General features: G+C 39.2%; 1 protein-coding gene across 1 annotated transcript in view; it reads left to right on the top strand.

The window, feature by feature from the left end:
* The window catches only part of LOC122551725 (low-density lipoprotein receptor-related protein 1-like), a 1,892,490-nt gene that overhangs the window by 1,695,549 nt on the left and 172,933 nt on the right, over positions 1-24,008 (top strand). Inside the window, exons 63-67 of the mRNA XM_043694091.1 lie at positions 5,668-5,761; positions 6,179-6,295; positions 6,408-6,527; positions 17,552-17,671; positions 20,081-20,206. Of these exons, the coding sequence (XP_043550026.1) occupies positions 5,668-5,761; positions 6,179-6,295; positions 6,408-6,527; positions 17,552-17,671; positions 20,081-20,206 (577 nt within the window). The remainder of the gene's footprint in view (positions 1-5,667; positions 5,762-6,178; positions 6,296-6,407; positions 6,528-17,551; positions 17,672-20,080; positions 20,207-24,008) is intronic.

Here is a 24,008-nt window from a genome sequence, read left to right as displayed (position 1 = left end):
ACCTGGTGAACTATAACCTGGTGTTGTGTGATTTTTAAATCTGATCGTGGGTCCTGCACCAATACAAAGTGTACTTTAAATGTGTCATTGCATTATAGGTTAGCTGTGGGCAGGCAAAACACTCCCAGTTTTTCATTTTAGTGGTTGCAGTGTTCTGTGATTTATTGGCCCAGCAGGACAGACAAGTATTTTACAGCTCCTGTGAAAGTGAGTAAGGTAAATATGAGGTTGGGGTGCCAGGTAAGTAAAGTACCAGCAAGACAGGGAAGTAAGGTATCAAGAGGGTGAGCTGCCTTTTGAGCTGAGTGCCAGAGAGCCAAGTTGAAGAAGTGCTAGAGTGCAAATGGGAAAGATGGCAGGTAAGTGACGAAAAAGTTTGAGTTGGTAAGGGTGAACTGGAGCTCTGTGGTCTAGCAGGGAGGGAGGCATTATGTCCCACGGGGAAGAGGCTGTCAGGTCCTATGGAAAGAGGGGATGTCGAGTCCTGAGGAGGTTGAGTTCTTGGGTCCTAGAGGGGAGAGATCACCAGGTACTGGAGGGAGATGGAGCTGTTGGGTCTGGGGGCAGAAGGGAGTGGTGGCTCTTGAGTAGAAGCTCCCAGAGTACTATTGGAGTAGAAACACAGAAACAAATAAGCAATAGGAGGCTATGTGGCCCTTTGAGCCTGTTCCTCTATTCATTATAATCGCAACTCAATAGCCTAATCCAGCTTTCTCCCCATGACCTTTCGTTCCATTTGCCCCAAGTGCTATATCTTGAATACATTCAATATGTATGGCCTGTTGTGATCTGGACACTAATCCCTATGGGAGAGATGCTCTGTCATGTCCAGGAGCTCTTGTGCGCGGTGGGGGTGGGTGGGGGGGGGGGGGTGTTTCAGATCAAAGTCCAGGTGGTATAAGGAATTGGGAAAGTGCAGTTGAGATTGTCTGTGGCAAGTCAGGGTTTGGTGGTGGGGTGGAGGTGTCAGTTCTTTGGTTACCCAAGAGTTAGCAGTTTTATTTTAATCATCTAAATTTCTCTTGGCATTTTTTTTTATGAAACTGCAGTGGAACCCTCTGAATCTTTCAACTGAAATGAAGGGTTCCAAACAGAAGAATTACTCATTGTAGTCTTCAGATTCCCTGGTAATTCCCTTGAATTCTGCTACATGGAGATTCCACAGAGTCCCCATGAGCAACTCCATCTAAGCTGCTGAAATGTCTATTCATCCATCAGAAAATTTAGGCTGTTCATTTTGGGTTTTAAAAAAAATATTTTTTGATTGACACACTACGCATGTTACAATAATGATAATCTATCTCACTGCAAAGATCAACCTACAGTCAAAAATGTTGGCATTGGTACTGATTTAGTAAATAGACCATCTAAAAGTTCTCCAATGTTAGCAATTTCATTTGTATTTGCAAGTTACTTTTCCATTGACATTCAGGCATCTTCTGTAGATCTGGCATCATCTGTAAAGAGAGAAACAGGAAGTAAGGAGTCTGTGAATTTCACCAGAATCTGTTGACTTGCACTGTTTCTGTCTTCAAGATGCTGCCAGGCCTGTTCAAGATTTCCAGCAATTTTCTTTACATTTCAGATCTCCAGCATTGTCAGCATTTTTCTCTTGTATCCCTTGTCATTATTTGTTCAATCTTATTTGGTTGGGTAACACTGAAACCTCCATCCTGTGTGTTGCTTCCTTCTCCCAGGTTGTTGAATGGCCCAGATAAATGTGATAGCTCCTGTTATGTTTTCCCCCTCAGTGTTGCTCAGCTTGCAGAATGGGTTTTCTTGGACCTCCTGAGAAAAAAGCCCTCTGGTTTTTAGTGAATTGAGCCATAAGTATTGATCTGAGCTCTCTTAAGTGCTTTATTATTGTCTTTTCTTTAATTTACCGTATCTGTTTCTCTTTGTTTTGAACCCTCAGGTTTACGTTTCACTGAGGCTATAACTTTAGAACTCAGATAATTTAAATAATCTGACAAAATTGCCCATGTTGTGAAAATCATTCATTCTTTTGTGTTTGGAAGATCTTTTATATTCGAGTTAATTACTTTCCATCACACTCAAACATCAGATTAGATCTCACCTTGTATTCTTTCAACTTATAGCTAAATGCGCAACTTAATTTTACAACATACTACAACTTTCACAATTTTACCTCGAGCCCATATGGAACCACACTACCATTAATTCTCTTTTTGTAATAAAGAGAGACAAGACAAATTAAATCATTCTAGAAGAAAACATTTCCGAGCAAAGGGCTTCCATCACATTCTCTCAGTTACGACTTAACAGTTTAAACTGTTTTGTGTTGATCCTCCACTTCAATTCAATGGTATGTTAGGTCACCTTCAGAATAAGTGGTCTACATCTTCTTCCTTTATGGAATGCAGTCCCATTTACAAATAGAATGTGTTGGATACAGTAGAAAGCTATACATTCAGTTTGCCTTCTACAATTCTGATAGTTGCATGATGCAATGATAATACGGTTATCATTGCAATCAACCTCTAGTCTAAGATGGAACCAAGTACCAAAACGATGGCAAACATTGGAATGTTGGACCCTGAGCATACTACAAATAATCTTCTTTTTGCATATAAAATTAACTGGCTGAAAACTGGCTGATATTACATAACTCTTCAATTGAGTCCAAATTCAGTACATGAAAGTTGAACACCATACCAATTTTTTCACGATTTGCATTAATGGACAATTGTTCCACGTTGTGCTGAAGGTGACTATGGAAGCTTGTTATGATTTCCCTGCTAAACTTTATTCGCATTTCTTTTGAGTAAGTTGGGCCTGTAAATATTGGATTTAGAATAATGAGAGGAGACTCTATTGAAACAAAAAAGATTATTATGGGACTTGGCAGGGTAAATACTGAGGGTTGGTTCCCCTTCTGAGAGAGATTAGGATTAGCAGTCAAAATCTCAAAGTAAGGGGTCTTCTATTTAAAACAAAGAGGGAGTAATTTCTTTCCTAGGAGGATAGTGAATCTGGAGAATTCCTTGTTGTACAGGAATGCAGAGGTTATGTCATTAGGTATATTCAGAGTTGAGGTAGATATGTTAATTCATAAGTGTCAAGATTAGAGTAGTGCTGGAAAAGCACAGCAGGTCAGGCAGCATCTGAGGAGCAGGAAAATCGATATTTTGGGCAAAAGCCTTTCATCAGGAATTCAATCAGTCTAAAGCAGGAAAGTGGCATTGAAGATTATCAGTTCAGCCATGATCTAATTGAATGGTGAAGCAGACTCAATGGGCCAAATGGCCTACTTCTGCTCTTACATCTTATGATGTTCAGTTCCATTTGCAACTCCTTAGATTATTAGACTGTCTGTGTATTAACTAAGACATACATAGCATTCAGGTTTGGGCTGACAAGCAGAGTAACATCGCATCACATAAACTGTGATATTCTCTAACAGAGAATCTAAATATTTCCCCTTGATGTTCATTGCTGAATTGCCCTTTGTCAACATCCTGAGTGTTACCATTGACCTGAAAATTAACTGTGCCAGCCACATAAACTGTGACTACAAGAGCAGTAAGAGGTTGGGAATTTGATGTTATGCATTGTCACCTCCTGACTCCCCACAGCCTGTCCAGCATCTACAAGGGACAATTCAGGACTGTGATAAAATAGTCCATACTTAGCTGGATAAGTAGTGTTTTAGTAACACTCAAGAAGCTTAATACCATTCCATGATAAAGTAGTATGTTGATTGGCACCTCAGCCACTCTGTTATTGTAGTTCAATACCTACCATTTACAATATGCACTTTAGTGGAGGCTGGGACATTAAATGTCTTCAAGACAGAAATTGATAAATTCTTAATCTCGCCATGATTGAATGGTGGAGTGGACTCAATGGGCCAAATGGCCTTACTTCCTGTGTTTTATGGTCTTACGGTCTTAAAGAACTCACTTTGAATTCTTCAAGAACTCCTTCGAAAACTGCAATTTCCACTACCAAGAAGAACAAAATGAGCAGATGCATGAGAACTTCACTGCTTGAAAGATACTCCAGGTGGTGTGGTATAATTTGACCTTATTTCTACAGAATATCAGTCCGGGTGGCTGGATTAAGAATTCAGTAGTATTACCACTATGCTACAGTCCCCTCTAATCTATACCGTTTGTTCATCGTCACTGTATCAAAATGCTGGGTGGGATAGTGGCGCAGTGGTTAGCACTGCTGCCTCACAGTATTCAAGAACTTGGGTTTGATTCCTTGGGGTGACTGTCTGTGTGGAGTTTGCAAAACCACCTCATGAATGTGTGAGATTCTATAGGTTGCCCCAGTTTCCTCCCAAAGTCGAAGATGTGCAAGTTAGTTGGATTGGCCATGCTAAATTGCCGTGTAGTGTCTAGGGGTATGCAAGCAAGGGGGATTAGCCATGGTAAATTCAGGGTTATGAGGATAGGGTGAGGGGATGGGTCTGTGTGGGATGCTCTTCAGAGGGTTGGTGCAGACCCGATTTGTTAAATAGCTTCTATCTGCACTGCAGAGATACTATGATCCTGGATCAATCGCCTATACAACAGCACTTGCACAACATGGATGGCAATAGTTCAAGGATGGGGTTACTACTTTTTCCAAAAATAACTAGGGATAGGAAATAAATGCTGGCCTTTACCAGTGACACTCGCATCTCATGTTTTTTTTAAAATGGCAAATCTAAACGGTTACTACTGGTTATGTTCAACTAGAATGCAAAAACATTGCTAAATTTGTACATGATCTGATATCACAGGCAGTTGCTTTCTTTTATTTTCTGGTGTACTTGTCAAGTCCAATGGTATTGAAGCAATTAATCTTGGAATTGATTTAAGCATCTGGGCAACCAAAAGGGACCAACAGCTACTGCATAGCAGCTTGGTCGTCAAATTGCGGAGGTGTCCTAACTGGAATCTTCCTTCCTTTTTTTTACATAAAGATCAGAACATTCCCAGGATCATTTCGTAGGCTGTGCTAAATATTTTATGAACATGAGTTTTCAGCAGGAGAGCTAATATGACATTCCAATTAGTTTCAGAATCTTCAGTTCGGGAAAGGAAAAAACAATCATTCAATATTCTTATTGCTCACTGGACACTGGGTGAGAACAGAATTGGAAAATGGTTGCAATGTTCTCAATTATCAGTTAGCCTTTCACTACTTGCTGAAAATGTGTTGCTGGAAAAGCGCAGCAGGTCAGGCAGCATCCAAGGAGCAGGAGAATCGACATTTCGGGCATGAGCCCTTCTTCACTACTTGCTATCAAGCCCACAGATGAAAAATATGCAACAGGCTGATATGGCATTGCATTAAACACCCAAAAAGCGGGGAATCGCACAAGTCACTATTTTTGCACAGAGTAAAAAATAAGGAAGAAAAATAAATGAATGATTTGATTATTAACCCCAAGAGCTCGACACCTTGCTGAGAAATGCCTTAAACTTATTATGAATAATACACAAGACAACTTTCCAGCTTATTACAGCCACCAATCTGGTAAATTTGAGTGAGAACAAACATTATTTGGTCAAAGAATATGACTTAAGTAGCACCTTTCAACTTTTTGCCCAGTTGCTGCTGATGCTGTGCGATGTATGACTATAAATGTACATTTCATTTTAGGTTTAATTATCTTAATTGTATTGTAAATTCATGATACTGTCTCAACAGTTTGTCTGCAGCAATGACAAATGCATTCCATTCTGGTGGAAATGTGACACAGAGGATGACTGTGGAGATGGATCAGATGAACCTGAATACTGCCGTGAGTATTTTTGATCAATATGGCGCAAATATTTGTATTTAATAATATCAGCCATTCAATCTGTAACATATTTGGCAAGTTTCAAATAGAGATTTTTTTGCTAATACAAGATAAATGCCTTTCTCGGAATAATGCTGTATTATCCTGCTCCTCATATGCAGTCAGTACTATCTTTGGTGCCAACGATGGTGTGAAAGTATTCATATGTTTACAAAATCATTAATAAAACAGGTGGCAGAAGTTGTAAATGAGAATATAGCATTCCTTTCATAAATCTGAGATGTTGTGGTAATAATAACAGAAAACTTTTACAACTCTTTTGCATTTTTGCCTGAACTTTTTTTAATAAATACAGTAATTGTTCCAAATCTCCCATGATTCTTTCTTTCTGTGAGCAACATTTCCTTGACTTCTCAGCTGAATTTAAATGCAGACCGGGTCAATTTCAGTGTGGCACAGGAATATGCACGAAACCAGCCTTCATCTGTGATGGTGAGAATGACTGTGGAGATAATTCCGATGAGGCAAACTGTGGTAAGTACTGAATTAGAATTGCTTAACTTTGTAGTGAGAAAATATTTAAATGTCATTTGTACGATTTCAGTTTTGAATATTGAGCACATTGTGTTTATTCATAATTTTTTAGAGACACATGTTTGCCTTCCAAGTCAGTTTAAGTGCTCACAGAAGAGACGATGCATTCCGATAATCTTCAGATGCAATGGTCAAGACAACTGTGGTGATGGAGAAGATGAAAGTGATTGTCGTAAGTTTTCACATTCAACTTTTGAAGCTAATGTATTTTGCATATGAATATATCCTAGACAATGGGCTCCCAGGGCATCAGTTATAAAAAGCCGTTTGGGATGGTACTAAGTAATATTATGAGTGACGTCCCAAGTTCAGTTCTTGTTCCTCCTGAGAGTTGGCATTTTGGTCAAGGTTAGGCTGCTCCACTTAATTCAGTGGCTATGATTTTCTAGTTCTGCTCATTCTAATCCATATTTTTCCACCAATACATTTAAATGGTCAGAAAATCAAAAGGACAAAAGCACAAAACCTTAACCTGTCACAAAAGGGTCTCATGACCCAATATTTTCACTCTTGATGCAGATAGAAATTTTGAATGCCAGCAGAGAATAACATTAAACTGTTGATATCCTGTCAACATATTCCTTGGGTTTGTAAGAAGAATGGCTGTTTGGAGGGGATACATATTGCCTATGCTGCCAGCTGTAAGCATATGGGTTCTTAAGGGATTGATTTGGCCTAGCGTGAGTGAGGGTAGCCACCTTCCGCTCTAACACAAAACGTCTTGAGAAACAAAATGAAGTTTATTGCATCTCTGCAACTGTGTGCATATTATGATGGGCTCTAGGTGGATACAATAATCCTATTGAAATTGTTGTATGAAAGGGAAAGTAGTGACAAGATAGAGAAGTGAAGATATAAATTGGAGAAAGAACGAGTTTCATAAAATGGATTACAATGACAAAATTGGTTGCAGAAGAATGTTTAATGCTTCGTGGAATAGCATAGTTAAACTGAAATTATCCAGTCCTATCTCAACTTTACAATCTTCTATTTTAACTATGTAAGGTGGTACAAATCCACACGTGGTGAAAATTAATGATCGATCTGAAGAAACATTGAGCATGGGAAATAACATGAAGTTTCTTTCCATTAGATTTTCACTGCTAGCACTCTTGGAGTAACTTAATCTTTCAGACTGCTGGAAAATAGGAATATTAAAACATTGAAATTGTTCGATGCTTGTTTTCTTTTTACCAGTATAAACTTGATGGGACAGAGGGCCCTTTTCCATCCTCTCGACTTCGAAATTTGTTGGGATGACTTTGTTTTAGATCCTACTTTACTTTCCCATCAAGTGTTCATGGTGGATGGTACTTATTGCAGTCAAGCAAATATTAACTGTTTCAGACCCATAAACAGAATTTCTCCCAAGCTTTATTCTGGTAATTATTATTTCTATTTGTTCTTATGATTATATTTGCCACAATCCATGTCTCTTCAAAACTTTAATTTTACAAATCCAGATCACCTGGAGATTTAACTATTTTTCCTGAATGTGTTCTCTTTGGATTTGGAAGAAAGGTGATTGTTGGGGAGAATATAATTGCTTTGGATTATTGTCTAAACATCCCAAGGTCTGAGGTGTTCCTCTGTTACCAGGTTTGCCATTTGGTACATTCTAATCAATAAACTGAGGATGGCTCGATCATAATGGGAGAAAGGTTGAAGTTCCAGTGGTACCTTAGCACAACCTTTTTGACAGTCTGAAAAATATATGATCTCCCTGAATTGGCATCTTTTTGGATAATTGTACCTTTTCTGTTTGAATGCCTGATCACTATCAGGTGCCCAGTTCCTAGTCCATACAGTAATGTTTATTGTAATGTTCTATCTGCTGAACATGATTGAATCACTCTCTCAACAGAGAAGCATAAACAGAAATTAGACGTCATCTACTCAGTACCCAGTTCCTACTTTCCCCATGTACCCTTTGATCACTTTAGCTTCAAGATCTACATCTAACTCTTTCTTGAAAGCATAATGTTTTGGCCTCAACTGCTTTCTGTGGCAAAGATTTCCATAGGTTCGCCACTTGCTGGGTGAAGAGATTTCTCCTCCCCTCAGTCGTAAATGGTCTATCCTGTATCCTTAAACTGTGATACTTGGTTCTGGACTTCCCAGTCATTGGGAGCATCCATTCTGTATTTATTCAGTTGAGTCATGGAAATATACAGCATGGAAACAGACCCTTCAGTCCAACTTGTCTGTGCCGAGCAGGCATCCTAACCTTATCTAGTCCCACCTGCCAGCAATTGGTCCATATCTCTCCCCTTCATATTAATGTTCCCATCTAGATGACTTTTAAATGTTGTAATTGTACTAGCCTCTACCGTTTCCTCTGGCAGCTCATTCAATGCACACATCACCCTTCACATGAAAACATTGTCCCTCAAATCCTTTTTAAAACTTACCCCTCTCACCTTAAGCCTATGGTCTCTAGGTTTGGACTCCTATACCCTGGGAAAAAGACTTTGGCTAATTCACACTTTCCATAAAAAAGCCCCAGCCTATACAGCCTCTCCCTACAGCGGAAACCTCCCAGTCCCAGCAATACTCTTGTAAATCTTTTCTGAATCCTTTTGAGTTCAATAACATCTTTTCTATAACAGAGAGACCAGAATTGAATGCAGTATTCCAAAAGTGGCCTACCTCGTGTCCTGAATACCTCAAATCCTATACACAATGTACTGACCAGTGAAGGCAATCTGTTAGAATTTTATAGGTTTCTGGGTTTGTCGGTTTCTTTATCATTCACTGTTTTAATATTTAATGATGGCATATGTGTAGAGACAATTTCTTTGGCAGGATAGGGAATTGAGTCTCTGCTTTCTATATATCAGCAACTCAGATTGACCAAAATCTTATTGAAGTAAGGTAGACCAATAAGTTAAAGCACCATGTAGAAGTAAGATTTCTTCAAGAGTGATTTAACTGTGCTCATCCCACTGTTAAGTTGTGGGTATTCCAATGAATTTCCAACATGCTCGAATCCAAAACTGGCAATTTCTCTACCATGACCCATCAGGCAAAATAATAAATGAGGATAAATGTTAGACTTTACATTAAATACAAACAAATCTACCCCATATATTCCCAAGGTTCGGTTGGGTACTTGATATATATAGATTGTTCTTTTTTTCCTGGCCTATGAATGTCACATGCTTGAATATCAGCAATGAGTTCCTCAATGTCCATGGAGATTCCAGGCCACTTGATAAGAGCCAAATGCTTTTGGTGCAACTTTGTCAAGAAATGCTCTCAAAGTGAATCTGTTATGATCCGTCATTTATCATACTCCAGTAAGTCGTCAACAATGGTAAAATGATTTCTGTGTTTGAAGTACATTGTCATACCCATGTTGTGGGCCTTCAACATGTGCAATATTGTCAAAAGTTGAGATGATACTGATCTCTTTTGCTCTCATCGAATCTGGTTGATTGAATTGTGACTCGCTGGTCATTGTACTATTATGGACCAAGTGCATTCTTCAAATTTTTTGAATGAAATCAACATTATAGTTGGTCATGTTATTGCCTGTAACTCTAGCAAGCGCATCTGCCATCAACTGCAGTTTATCATGCACAAAGACTGTCATGTAAGCAAATCTGAGACAAATTGGAAATCTTTGAATTCTTGGAGACATTTGTTTAAGTTCCTTCTCACTTAATACAGAAACTTCAAAGTTGGTGACCTGTTTTGATGGCCACTTTCAGATCAAGGATATAATCTGAATATCTCTCAGAAGCTAATGTAACTAAAAGACCCTCCTCAAGAACTGCATACAATATTTTGTAACATAATGCCTGTGATGAGTAATAGATTGGTTTGTGACACCAATTTGTTTGTTCCTGGAAATCTTACTCTTAAACTAGTAGCTAAAGATTTTGATTCTATTAATTTTGGAAATTAAGGATTATAATGTATTTCCTGAAAAACATTCACTTAATGTGTATTCAAATCCCAGCCCTGTGACTTGTCTCAAGTATTCTATTATGTTAGCCTGATTAGGCAAACATTTTTCTCAAGCTGGTTTACCATATACAAGAACCTTTGAAGATCATGGGCGACACGGTGGCACAGTGGTTAGCACTGCTGCCTCACAGCGCCAGAGACCCGGGTTCAATTCCCGCTTCAAGCAACTGACTGTGTGGAGTTTGCAAATTCTCCTCGTGTCTGCGTGGGTTTCCTCCAGGTGCTCCGGTTTCCTCCCACAGTCCAAAGATGTGCAGGTCAGGTGAATTGGCCATGCTAAATTGTCCGTAGTGTTAGGTAAGGGGTAAATGTAGGGTTATGGGTGGGTTGCGCTTCGGCGGGTCAGTGTGGACTTGTTTCCACACTGTGAAGTAATCTAATCTAATCCTCAACTTGACTTTGGAGTGTGCAACTCTGTAAAGATTTGAGTCTTCTAAAGATCAGCCCATATGCATCCCGACAAAATGAATAATTTCTTTGAAGAATTTACACACTCACACAAACACTGTCACATGCATATATTCTCTCACTCATGCTCTCTCTCAAGGACACACATACACATATATATTATATATATATAAATCTATTGGGTGATGCATTTCATCCAAGATGATTATTTATTCTCAATTATATTATATTTTGTTCAAAAAAACACACAATTGGTAGTCACAGTCAGTCAGTGTGGCATCTTATAAATTTCTACTTTCAGAATAAAACCGGCCTGATTCCAGGTTGAAACACTGAGACAGATTCTGAACAGGGCCTCACACCTACAATTCAAACCTGTTGGACTATAACCTGGTGTTGTGTGATTTTTAACTTTGTGCATCCCAGTCCAACACGGCATCTCCAAATCAATTCAGAGACTGACTGCCATATTTTGTATATTCCTATTGCTCTGACTGAGAATCATGATAGCACAGCACTGATATTGACTTTATGAACACTTTACACACTGTCTAACACTCTTGGTCACCTGCAGACGCTAATTATCTGACACCACTCACACCAGTTAAATGGTGCTTTATCTCTCTGCCCTTGATTTCTCTTTCTCTAAACTTTGGGTCTGTGCGCTCTCTTCTGTCACTGCACCTTATGAAGGGCCTGCGGTACAAAAGCTTGTGTGATTTCAAATTAATCTGTTGGACTATAAACTGGTATTGTGTGACTTCTAACTTACTCAATTTCTTCCCAGTTGCTGCTGGACCTCGTGGGCTTTTCCAGCAGCTTCTGTTTTTGTTCCACATTATTCCAGTCATTTGCTTTGTCTCCCATCACTCTTATTTTTATTTTTTGTAATTATCTCTCTGCCTCATTTAATTGGATGATAGGTCATCCCTCTGGTTGTTATTCAGCTGTTGACATTTTACTCACACTGTCTAACACCTTTGGTTACCTACAGAGACTTATTATTCCACACTCCACTCACACTATCTGGATGATCTTTTGATCTCTCTGCCCTAGGTCTCTGGGCCCATAAATTCTGTATTCTCTGTGTTTCCCTCTCACTTCATCTGACAAAGTGGCTATGCTCCGAAAGCTCTGTGATTTCAAATACACCTGTTACCACCCCATCAAGTAATAACATTTTCAGAGCCAACTATGACATTGCTGATGACCAAAACAATGAGGAATTTGTATTTCAATATACTTGCCACTTTGTTCAGAAGGAAAGACAAAAATGGAAGGAAGAATACTATTTCAGTAAAGTGATTTTTCAGTGGATTCCTGTGTGGCACCATGGTTTTAGCACTTTATTCTTTTAGCAGCAAGGCTCAGTAAAAGAAATCTGCCAGTTTCCCAAGATGAAGACTGCTCCCAAAATTTCTGGAAATTTTAAAAAGGACTTACAGAGTCAGAGAGTCACAGAGATGTACAGCATGGAAACAGACTCTTCAGTACAACTCATCCATGCTGACCAGATATCCCTACCCAATCTATTTCCACCTGCCAGCACATGGCCAATATCTCTTTAAACCCTTCCTATTCATATTCCCATTCAGACACCTTTTAAGTGTTGCAATTGTACCAGCCTCCACCATTTCCTCTGGTTGTTCATTCCATACACATACCACCCTCTGCATGAAAATGATGCTCCTTAGGTCTCTTTTATATCTTTCTCTTCTCACCCTATGCCCTCTAGTTCTGGACTCCGCCACTCCAAGTAAAATACTTTGTCTACTTATCCTATCCATGTCCCTCATGATTTTATAAACCTCTGTAAAGTCACCCCATCAGTGTCTGACGTTCCAGGGAAAGCAGCCCCAGCCTGTTCAGCCTCTCCCTATAGCTCAAATCCTCCAACCCTGGCAACATCCTTGGAAATCTTTTCTGAACACTTTCAAGTTTACAACATCTTTCCAATAGGAAGGAGACCAGAATTGCACACAATATTCCAACAGTGGCCTAACCAATGTCCTGTACAGCCACAACATGACTTCCGAACTCCTGTACTCAATATTCTGACCAATAAAGGAAAGCATACCTCAGGCGACTGACTGTGTGGAGTTTGCACATTCTCCCCGTGTCTGCGTGGGTTTCCTCCGGGTGCTCCGGTTTCCTCCCACACTCCAAAGATGTGCAAGTCAGGTGAATTGGCCATGCTAAATTGCCCGTAGTGTTAGGTAAAGGGGTAAATGTAGGGGTATGGGTGGGTTACACTTCGGCGGGTCGGTGTGGACTTGTTGGGCCGAAGGGCCTGTTTCCACACTGTAAGTAATCTAATCTAATCACATTTATCTAAATTAAACTCCATCTGCTACTTCTCAGCCCATTGGCTCATGTGATCAAGATCCCATTTTAATCTGAGATAATCTTCTTCACTGTCCATGGCACCTCCAATTTTGATGTCATCTGCAAACTTACTAATTGTACCTCTTATGCTCACATCCAAATAATTTATATAAATGACAAAAAGTAGTGAGCCTAGCACTGATCCTTGTGGCACACCACTGGTCACAGGCCTCCAATCTGAAAAACACCCCTCCACCATCACCCTCTGTCTTCCACTTTTGAGACAGTTCTGTATCCAAATGGCTAGTTCTCCCTGTATTCCATGAGATCTAACCTTGCTAATCAGTCTCCCATGGGGAACCTTGTCGAATGTCTTACTGAAGTCCATATAGATCACATCTACTGCTCTGCCCTCATCAATCTTCTTTGTTACTTATTCAAAAAACTCCATCAAGTTTGTGAGACATGATTTCCCATGCACAAAGCCATGTTGACTATCCCTAATCAGTCCTTGCCTTTCCAAATATATGTACATCCTCTCCCTCAGGATTCCCTCCAACAACTTGCCCACCACCAGCGTCAGGTTCACTGGTCTATAGTTCCCTGACTTGCCCTTACCACCCTTCTTAAACAGTGGCACCAAGTTAGCTAGCCTCCAGTCTTCCGGCACCTCACCTGTGACTATCGATGATACAAATATCCCAGTAAGAGTCCCAGCAATCACTTCCTTAGCTTCCCACAGTTCTAGAGTACACTTTGGGGTGGCACGGTGGCTCAGTGGTTAGCACTACTGCCTCACAGCGCCAGGCACCCGGGTTCAATTCCCGCCTCAGGCAACTGTCTGTGTGGAGTTTGCACATTCTCCCTGTGTCTGCATGAGTTTCCTCCGTGTGCTCCGGTTTCCTCCCACAGTCCAAAGATGTACAGGTTTGGTGAATTGACCATGCTAAATTGCCCGTAGTGTTAGGGATAGGGAATGGGTCTGGGTTGCTCTTTGGAGGGTTGGTGTGGACTTGTTAGGCCGAAGGGCCTGTTTCCACACTTTAGGGAATCTAATCTAATCTAAAAACCTGATCAGGTCCTGGGGATTTATCCACTTTTATGCATTTCAAGACATCCAACACTTCCTCCTCTGCAATATGACCATTTTTCAAGATATCACCATCTATTTCCCTACAGTCTATATCTTCCATGTCCTTTTCCACAGTAAATACTGATGCAAAATACTTGTTAGTATCTCCTTCATCTCCTTGTTTAGTATTACCCCATCTCCTGTGGCTCCACACAAAGGCTACCTTGCTGATCTTTGAGGGGCCCTAGTCTCTCCATCGTTACCCTTTTGTCCTTAATGTATTTGTAAAAACTCTTTGGATTCTCATTAACTCTGTTTGCCAAAACTATCTCAAGTCCCCTTTTTGCCCTCCTGATTTCCCTCTTAAGAATACTCCTATTGCCTTTATACTCTTCTCAGGATTCACTCAATCCTGTCTATACCTGACATATGCTTCCTTCTTTTTCTGAACCAAACTCTCAACGTCATTAGTCATCCAGCATTCCCTATACCTACCAGCCTTTCCTTTCACCGTAAGAGGAATATACTGTCTCTGGACTCTCGTTATCTCATTTCTGAAGGCTTCCCATTTTCCAGCCGTCCCTTTACCTGCAAACATCTGCCCCCAATCAGCTTTTGAAGGTTCTTGCCTAATATCTTTGGGCGGCATGGTGGCACAGTGGTTAGCACTGCTGCCTCACAGCGCCAGAGACCCAGGTTCAATTAATCTAATCTAATCTAATCTAAAAATCATCAAAATTGGCCTTTCTCCAATTTAGAACTTCAACTTTTAGATCTGGTCTATCCTTTTCCATCACTATTTTAAAACTAATAAAATTATGGTCGCTGGCCCCAAAGTTCTCCCCCACTGACACCTCAGTCACCTGACCTGAATTATTTCCCAAGAGTAGGTCAAGTTTTGCACCTTCTCTAGTAGGTACATCCACATACTGAATCAGAAAATTTTCTTATACACACTTAATAAATGCCTCTCCATTTAAACCCTTAACATTATGGCAGTTCCAGTCTATGTTTGGAAAGTTAAAACCCCCTACCATAACTACCCGTATTATTCTTCCAGATAGCTGAGATCTCCTCACAAATTTGTTTCTCAGTTTCCCTCTGACTATTAGGCGGTCTATAATACAATCCCAATAAGGTGATCACCCCTTTCTTATTTCTCAGTTCTACCAAATAACTTCCCTGGATGTATTTCTGGGAATATCCTCCCTCAGCACAGCTGTAATGCTATCCCTTATCAAAAATGCCACTCCTCCTCCTCTCTTGTCTCCCTTTCTTTCATTCTTGTAGCATTTGTATCCTGGAACATTAAGCTGCTAGTCCTGTCCATCCCTGAGCCATGTTTCTGTAATTACTATGATATCCCAGTCCCATGTTCCTCACCATGCCCTGAGTTCATCTGTTAGGCGTCTTGCATTGAAATAAATGCAGTTTAGTCTATCAGTCCTACCTTGTTCTCTGCTTTGTCCCTGCTTGCCCTGACTGTTTGACTTGCTTCTGTTCTCAACCATACCAATCTCAGATGGATCTCTTTCCTCACTATTTCCGTGGGTCCCACCTCCCACCTTACTAGTTTCATTACTCCTGAGCAGCTCTAGGAAATCTTCTTGCCAGTATATTAGTCCCCTTCTTTTACAGGTCACTTCTGCCCCAAAAGAGATTCCAATGATCAAAAAATGTGAATCCTTCTCCTGTACACCAGCTCCTCAGCCATGCATTCATCTGATCTATTCTCCTATTCCTGCCCTCACTAGCTCGTAACACCAGGAGTAATCCAGATATTACTGCTCTTGAGGACCTCCTTTTTAAGTTCCTGTCTAACTCTCTGTAATCTCCCTTCAGAATCTCAGCCTTTTCCCATTCCTATTTCATTGGTTCTAATGTGTACAATGACCTCCTGCTGGCCCCTCTCCCCCTTGAGGACATTCTGCACCTTCACTGAGACATTCTTGATCCTGGCACCAGGAAAACAACACACCATTCGGATTTTTCGCTGCTAGCCACAGAAACATCTGTCTGTTCCTCAGACTAGAGAGTTCCCTAATACAATCGATCTCTTGGAATCTGATGCACCCCTCATTGCATTAGAGCCAGTCTCAAGACCAGAAACTTGGCTGTTCGTGCTATGTTCCCCTGAAAATCCATCACCCCCGACATTTTCCAAAACAACATACTTGTTTGAAATGGGGATAGCCACAGAAGACTCATGCATTACCTGCGTACCTCTCTTATCTTTCCTCGAGTTAACCCATCTACTTGGTTGCATCTGTGACTCCCCCCCTTTCTATAACCACCATCCATCATGTCCCTTTGTTCTCGTAATATCCTCATTGCCTCTAACTGTCTTTCCAACTGATCCATTCAATCTGATAGGATTCGCAACCAACGGCATTTATTGCAGATGTAATCATCAGTTTACACGAAATTTTCCCTAAACTCCCATATTGAACAAGATGATCTATCACTCTACTAAAGGCCATTTTTGCTTGCTTCAAACTACAGACCCAGAAAATAGCACTGTCTTTTCCCTCTACAAAACACTGTCCCAGGTTAAATTAATACTTATGATTTATATTTGTAAGATAAATCAAGAGACATATCTTAATAAAACATATAATTAAAGAAGAACCCACTCTACTCACTACTGCAGACTTATTCTAAGGCCACACTTAAAATATTCACTTATCTGTTTCTGTGCTGTGAACACTCCGAAACAGGTTCCTCCAAGATTCATTGTGAATTTCACTGTTTGTAATTTTCCCAGATGTACTCCGATGTCCAGCGATACATGAATTCAGACAGCAAAGGCTGTAACTATGCAGGTTCACTGCTGTGTCAGTTACAATGTGGGTTTATTTCTCTCTCTCTCTTTTACTTTTCGATTATCGAAGTGAAAATTCATTTCATGATTTTAAGATCAAAAGTCAGGATAATAAGCTGTGTCGCAAGTCATTCAACTATGCGTGGTTGAAATAAAAGCAGAAAAATATGGTTTCTTCAGTTGATACCTCAGCGCGTGATCTGGTTAAATACATCAACATTTTGCACATATGAGAATAAAATAGAAACCACTAAAAAAAGCTAATCTCTTGAATGAGTCAGTTAAATCGGTTTAAAAAAGGTTCAAAATGAATAATCTAATTTGGACAATTTGTATGTATATTGGTGAACTTAATTTGAAAGTCATTACTCAGAACTGCAAGGCTGCAGTTTGGATAAGGATTTTGTAACTATTATTTAAAATTTTCAAAGTGGTAGGTAATTTAAGTACAAAACTAAGGCATTTCAAAAGCCTAAGTATTTGAAAAAAATTGGTATGTTCAGGAGTCAAGTGAATTGAATATTGTCATGCTGGAACTTTTTGCTTTTAAATGTCACTAGTAACATCTGACGGAATATTTTAAAACCTTTGTCCTTAGCTGAAGTTACCTGTTCTCCAAACCAGTTCCAGTGTGTTGTAACCAAACGGTGCATTCCTGAAGAATGGGTTTGTGACAAGGACCATGACTGTGCAGATGGCTCTGATGAATCAAATTGCAGTAAGCTATTTATAGATGGATTAAACAATAAGTGAAAAAAGATTATGACTAGAAAACCTTTGTATTCCTAAACATGTGCCTAATATGTGAGAAACTATTTAGTTGTAAAAGATTTGAGAATATTCATAATGTTAAAAAGCAGTATATTTTGACAGTAATTGATACTCAAAGGCATTAGCTTTATGCAATAATTTATGAAGATTTTTTTGAAAGCTGCAATGAGATTTTTACTATTCAGACTATGTCCCAAGATTTGTATGCATAGCAAAACGACAAGCTTGATTTCCCAGAAAAACAGATGTTGCTGGAAAAGCTCAGCAGGTCTGCTAGCATCTGTGGAGAGAAATCAGAGTTACATTTCGAGTCCGGTGACCCTTCCTCAGATTCCTACTCAATTTCCCATAAATTTTGAGTGAAATTTGTAAGCCAAAGAATATTTGCACAAAATTAGTCCTGTTACCAATATTATCTGTTGTTGTTCCAGGGAAAAATAATAATGCAATGTTTTATTTAAAATAGTTAGGATAGAAAGCATTAACTGAAATTGCAAAATAGGACTGCCCATCAGGAAATAAAGGGCTGTCCCGAGGAAGAGCTAACCAGTAGCTTGTTTGTGTCTGAAGCAATTTCGCTTCAACTTTTGTTCTTGTTGCTCGTACTGTGAGAGAACGTTTTACTAGTTGTCATGTGAACTTAACTCTTACTTTAGCTTGATGTTACAAATTAAACAATCTTATATCTTAGATGTAATACATATAACCGTTAAGTAATATGTAATAAACCTATTTAATGTTCATCAAAATTGAACCTTGATTCTGCCCCAGATGTTGAATGGGCATCCTTTCCCAAGTAGTACCTGTAGCTCAGACATGGTCGCAAATATAATGCATGTTAGGGCATTCATTTTTTAAAAATAGTTAATGCTGTATACATTTCCCCTTTCCAATGTTTTCCTCTTTGCATTTCATTTTCCCCTGAGCAGCAGTATTTGATTATTAGGCACAGGGTTACTTTGGAAACAGGCTATTTTGAAACAATGTTATGCTTCATCTTCAATAAAAGGAAAAATGCAAGCATAGTACTCATGCAATGGTTATTTATAATCACATGCATAGTATTTCTCTAAACAGTTTGCTGTTGTAACACATTTCCAAACTTATTTGCAGTTTACTTTATAGAGGGTGGCTATATTAATAATAGTGGTGATTCTTGTAATATGATTAGTAAACCATTATGTTTCAAGGAACATGAAGGGAGACATCAAAAACTGAGAAGCAATACAACGGAAGTAAAGCATGGAACAATTAAGTTGAAAGTATCATTATAATCATGTACATATAAGGAAACATATTAGTGTCAATAAAGACTGTAGGACACAGTTGACAAAGTGTTATTATGAAGAAGTGTCATGACAGAGTACCGGTCTGAACAATTTCAGAACCTAATGAGTGCAATTTGGGGAATTGAATTTTAAGAGATTTCAAAATGTGAAAAATGTTATTGACCAATTTTAATTGCAATTGTGTTTGTTTTGTTGAATATCATAAATTTCACTGTGCTTCATTTCAAAAATGGAAGTTTTTTGAGGGACATTAAACAAATAGACATTTCCTGAGATTATGAATTGAAAGAAGTAGTAAGCGCTGGAATCAATCAGGGCAACGGAAGCATTGAAATACAAGGGTTATACACGTTATTCAGTTAGACTCATATTAAATATTATATTTCTTTGCTGACTGCTAGATTTACTTTTAATACTATTATGTGATCACAAGATAACTACTGATGAGTTATGCTATTAAGAAATCTGGAAATCTCTCTCATGGAAAATAAATTGCTATTCACTGATCCTGGGAAATAAAACATTTAATAAATTCAAGTTTTCACCATTTTTGTGGGATAATATTCTTGAGGACAACAGATCCAAAATTGTGTTCTTGTCAGCTTTATCTTATCACTTTTCAAATACATGAAATAGTACAAGTAGCTCAGGTATAGTGAATCCATAAAATTTAGTCTTTTTCATCAATTCTCTCTTTATGTCAGTCATCATCTTCCAGGAAAAGGCTTTTCAGTAGGAAGCATACATTTACATAAGAGATGGTAAATTGCACCAATTTACTTTTCATGTTTTTGGTTCTGAAGCCATTTAAAATCTTGGCATTTGCAATGAAAGAATGAAGGGGAACAAAAATAAGTGGTAAAGAGAACTTACTGTCTGAGCACTGGTGCAATGATCATTGACAGAGAAACTCTAACTTACTTTATTTGTTCTTATTAAGTATGACAATGTAAATCTTAAATATTAACTGTATTGAAAATAAGTCATATTTTATTTATGTAACAGTCATTTTGAACTGTGGGTTATAGACACACTATTTCTGTTTTTCTACTTTTGATTGACTTCAGCTCAAATTGCATGTGGCACAGATGATTTCCACTGTCAAGGCACAAGCAGATGTGTTCCTGCACGTTGGAAATGTGATGGAGAGGATGACTGTGGAGATGGTTCTGATGAGCCAAAAGAAGAATGTGGTAGGTTCTTGTTTCTGAAATCTAATGGAATAGCATCAGCTAAAATTGCTGATATCAATTATTGATTAACTAATATTTTTTTAAAAAGCGAAAATGTTATATGTTCAAAATTAGCCTGTAAAAGTTATGATTTTTGGGAAAATTTTAATTCTTGTCATTCCTCCTCCTACTAACTTGAAAAGAAAACAAATCTTCAAACTTAAAGACTCTGAAGAGGTTTTGTCGTATTTTTGTTCGAGTGAGAAATTCTATCCACATGCAAATGTACTGATTATCAGTTTAAAGAGTGTTCTCTGGTGGAGAACCATTATATCAGGCGGAATCTTGATTTTTGACAGCCAAGTATAGAAGCAGATCTAAAAGCCCAAGTTGATTGCACTGGGTGGGCTGGAGGTAAACAGAGGGGTCAGATCGGGTTGCACAGTGGCTCAATGATTAGCACTGCTGCCTCACAGCACCAGGGATCGGAGTTTGATTCCTGCCTCGGGCGACTGTCTGTGTGGAGTTTGCACATTCTTCGTGTCTGCGTGGATTTCGTTCAGGTGCTCCGGTTTCCTCTCACAATCCAAAGATGTGCAGGTTAGGTGAATTGGCCATGCTAAATTGCCCAAAGTGTTAGCTGCATTAGTTGGGTTAAATATAGGGTAGGGGAATGGGTCTAGGTGGGTTACCCTTCAGAGGGTCAGTGTGGACTTGTTGGGTTAAATGGCCTGTTTCCATACTGTGGGGAATCTAATCTATAGGCTTTGCTGCCTGTTTACATTTTTCTCAGCTTGTTGGATATGCAACATCACATTTTACAGGCAAACAGGGAAAATGCTTTGCACCTCACTGCTGGGACCTCTGGGCTTGAACTCCAGGTGCAACATAGCACATTATTTCCTGCAGTCTAAAGGCATCATTCAAACTCTATTCATCACCCCATCCTCTGCTTGGAGGCTGTCAAAGACCAGTCAAAAAGCTGAGCCACACTTTAGATTACCACCCTTGGTGTTTTCCAAGGATGTTAACAGGAGTTAATCTGAATTGAAGAAGATGACACAGACAGTGGTGGCTGTAGAGGTCAGTGCTTGTGGGCAGCTCAAGAAAACCCAGCTCCAATGCTACAAGGCAACATATATTCAGCTAAATTCCACCAGGGTATGTATCACTGTATCAATGCTTCATGCTCCCATGGGTGAGAGTTGCAGTGTAAAATTGTCGCTGCCGAAGATTTCCACCAAAGATTGCATGCTAGTCATCGCCATCTGATGCCTTATGTGCAGTCTGTTCCTTCATTGTGGCCTTCAGTGCAGCACTAATAGCATCACTTTGGTACTTCTTCTTGCACATCTGCAAGGGTTCATACTTAAACATAAAAAGAGATTCCAATGCATGCCAGCTCTGTGAACCATCAGCTCATTAACCTTTCTTCTTGTTAGGACAGTCTATAATTTAGCAGCACAAAATGGCCGATGGCTGCCTAGTAGACAGTAGTTAGAAAGCTTGGGAAAGTATTTGATTGATGTCGTCTTCACAAGTAGAACAATAGTAGCTCTGTGGACCCAAGCTAACAGAACTCAGAATATGTAACTGCAGTTTATGCATAAGTAAGAACATCTCACATGACATTTAATTAGTGAGTCTCTCTAATTGTTGGGGTGAAATGATCAAATGATTCACTCAATTCCCAGGTGTTCACTTCCAGCTTCAAAGAGCTTTTTGAAAATAAACCAGTGGGAAGAAGCCCTCTGAAAATCCAGAGAGGTCTTCATTGAACAAAGGAAAACATGTTTTTTGTACATTTGTTCCATCCTGCCTTAACATTTACAAAGCAATCATATTATTAATTAATTACATACATTTACAATTAGCTAATCAAATTGAATGGCTAGAGATGAACAGGCTTGTGATCAACCCTTGATCCTCCATGGGGCTCAAAGTCTTTGCCAGATTCTCTTATTTCACTTTTTGGGGGCTTTCCCAATTGACACTGCATTCAAGTACACTCCTTCCCAGATAGTTTCCAGCTGCATCATTTTTTTTAAAAAACTAGACGTCGCTATCTTTACGCTTGGGTGTCCTACAATGTATTCATTCCACGTACATTCCAATATCTGCTAATTCCTGTACCAGTGATTTAATTCCCTCTGTCATGATAATGGGGGCTGTTTTTAGTGTTTAAGACTGGTTTGCTCTCAATTTTATTTGAATCTTTTCCTCTCATGCTTTTAGTGATTTCATATTTGGACAGGTCATTTTGCTATAACGCGTGTTTCCTCAACGCAAATTCGCTATAACGCAATTGGCAATTTATGGACGTTATTTGTAAAGTGCAAACTTTTAAAACATTTGTTGGTTGTAACATGATTACAACGCTAACACTTAAAGTGCTGTTTCTAAAGCGCAATTCTTCTATAACGCAGAGTTGCACAGGAATGCAATCATCATATTATAGAAGAACTGACTGTGTTTAGGTGAATCGACAATTACTTCGGAATCCATACCTATGGGTTATTTGAAGGATCTTAACTCAAACGTACTATTAGTATCGTAAAAATTTGATTAAATAATTGAAGAGAGATTCACTAATTAAATGTAGTGTGAGATGTTCTTATCAATGTATTATGTATAAACTGCAGCTGCTTATTTTATCTCAGTTCTGTTAACTTGAGTCTGCTATTGTTTTACTATTTTAATAAGCTTTCTAACTACTGTCAGCCATGTTCTGCTGCTAATGCCATGGGCAGCCATTGGCCATTTTGAGCCGCTCCATCATGGACAGTCCTAACATTCACAAAAAGGAGATTTTTTTTAATGTACACACCTAATAGCATTTTGCCAAGGCCTTGCAGAGATCAATGGCACACAACAAAAGATGGTTTTGGAGATGAAGACCTCAAGCATATCAGGTACACACATCATTAAAAAACTTCTGAAGAAGGGTCACTGGACCCAAAACGTTAACTCTTTCCCTCCGCAGATGCTGCCAGATGTGCTGAGTTTTTCCCAGCAATTTCTGTTTTTGTTCCTGATATCTAGCATCCCTAGTATTGTTTGTTTTTCCATCAAAATGCTTCATCAGTTGTAGGTGTTTGATCATATTGGATCACATTTCATTCAGAGCTTATTATCACCCAACATCTCCTGTACTGAATCCTGCTTTTGAACAGTCACAGTTCTGAGGACCGACAGGTCTGTGTATCCATCAATGCAGGTAGAGTTATCATGCACTCATGGTGAATATCTCTTAATACTCCTCTCCTCATATGGGAAAAGGATATGCATAATACGTATTGATGTGCCCAGTCATTGAGGTAGAGGTTAGGGAGGTGATTGCATGATGTAAGGTTTCTAACTCCTTTGTGGAACAAGCCACTGAGCTGAGAACAAGCAAAAACTGCCTGTGCTGAAGATGGCTCTGCACAGTTGGAGCAAACAATGATGTGCTGGATGCTGAGGAACTGGGAGAAAGGGAGCAGACTTCTGAGAAGATGGACAAGGACAGTGTGGAGGAGGAAGCTGTCCTGGTACATTATTATAACTCAAATGTGCTGGGCTCTGATTTGACATGTGATTCCTGTAGATGAGAACCAAGTGTAGCATGGAATGTAGTCATTGGCCTAGAAGCTAAAATTTGGTTTTCATTTTGGGGGCAAACCTCAGCTTCTTTCGGTTCAGTTTTAGTTCCCTTTTATAATCTATAAACAAAAGTTCATGTTTGGAATTATCAGAATATCTGCCTTTATTTGATGGCCCATATTGGATAATGACAGGATGTATGGGTCTCCAGTGGACAGTGGGGACACAGCAGACTTTCCTG

Source organism: Chiloscyllium plagiosum, chromosome 7 (assembly GCF_004010195.1).
Source record: "Chiloscyllium plagiosum isolate BGI_BamShark_2017 chromosome 7, ASM401019v2, whole genome shotgun sequence".
NCBI classification, from domain to species: domain Eukaryota; kingdom Metazoa; phylum Chordata; class Chondrichthyes; order Orectolobiformes; family Hemiscylliidae; genus Chiloscyllium; species Chiloscyllium plagiosum.
Note: the sequence above shows the minus strand (reverse complement) of the source record. Positions and strands in the feature narration are given on the sequence as shown.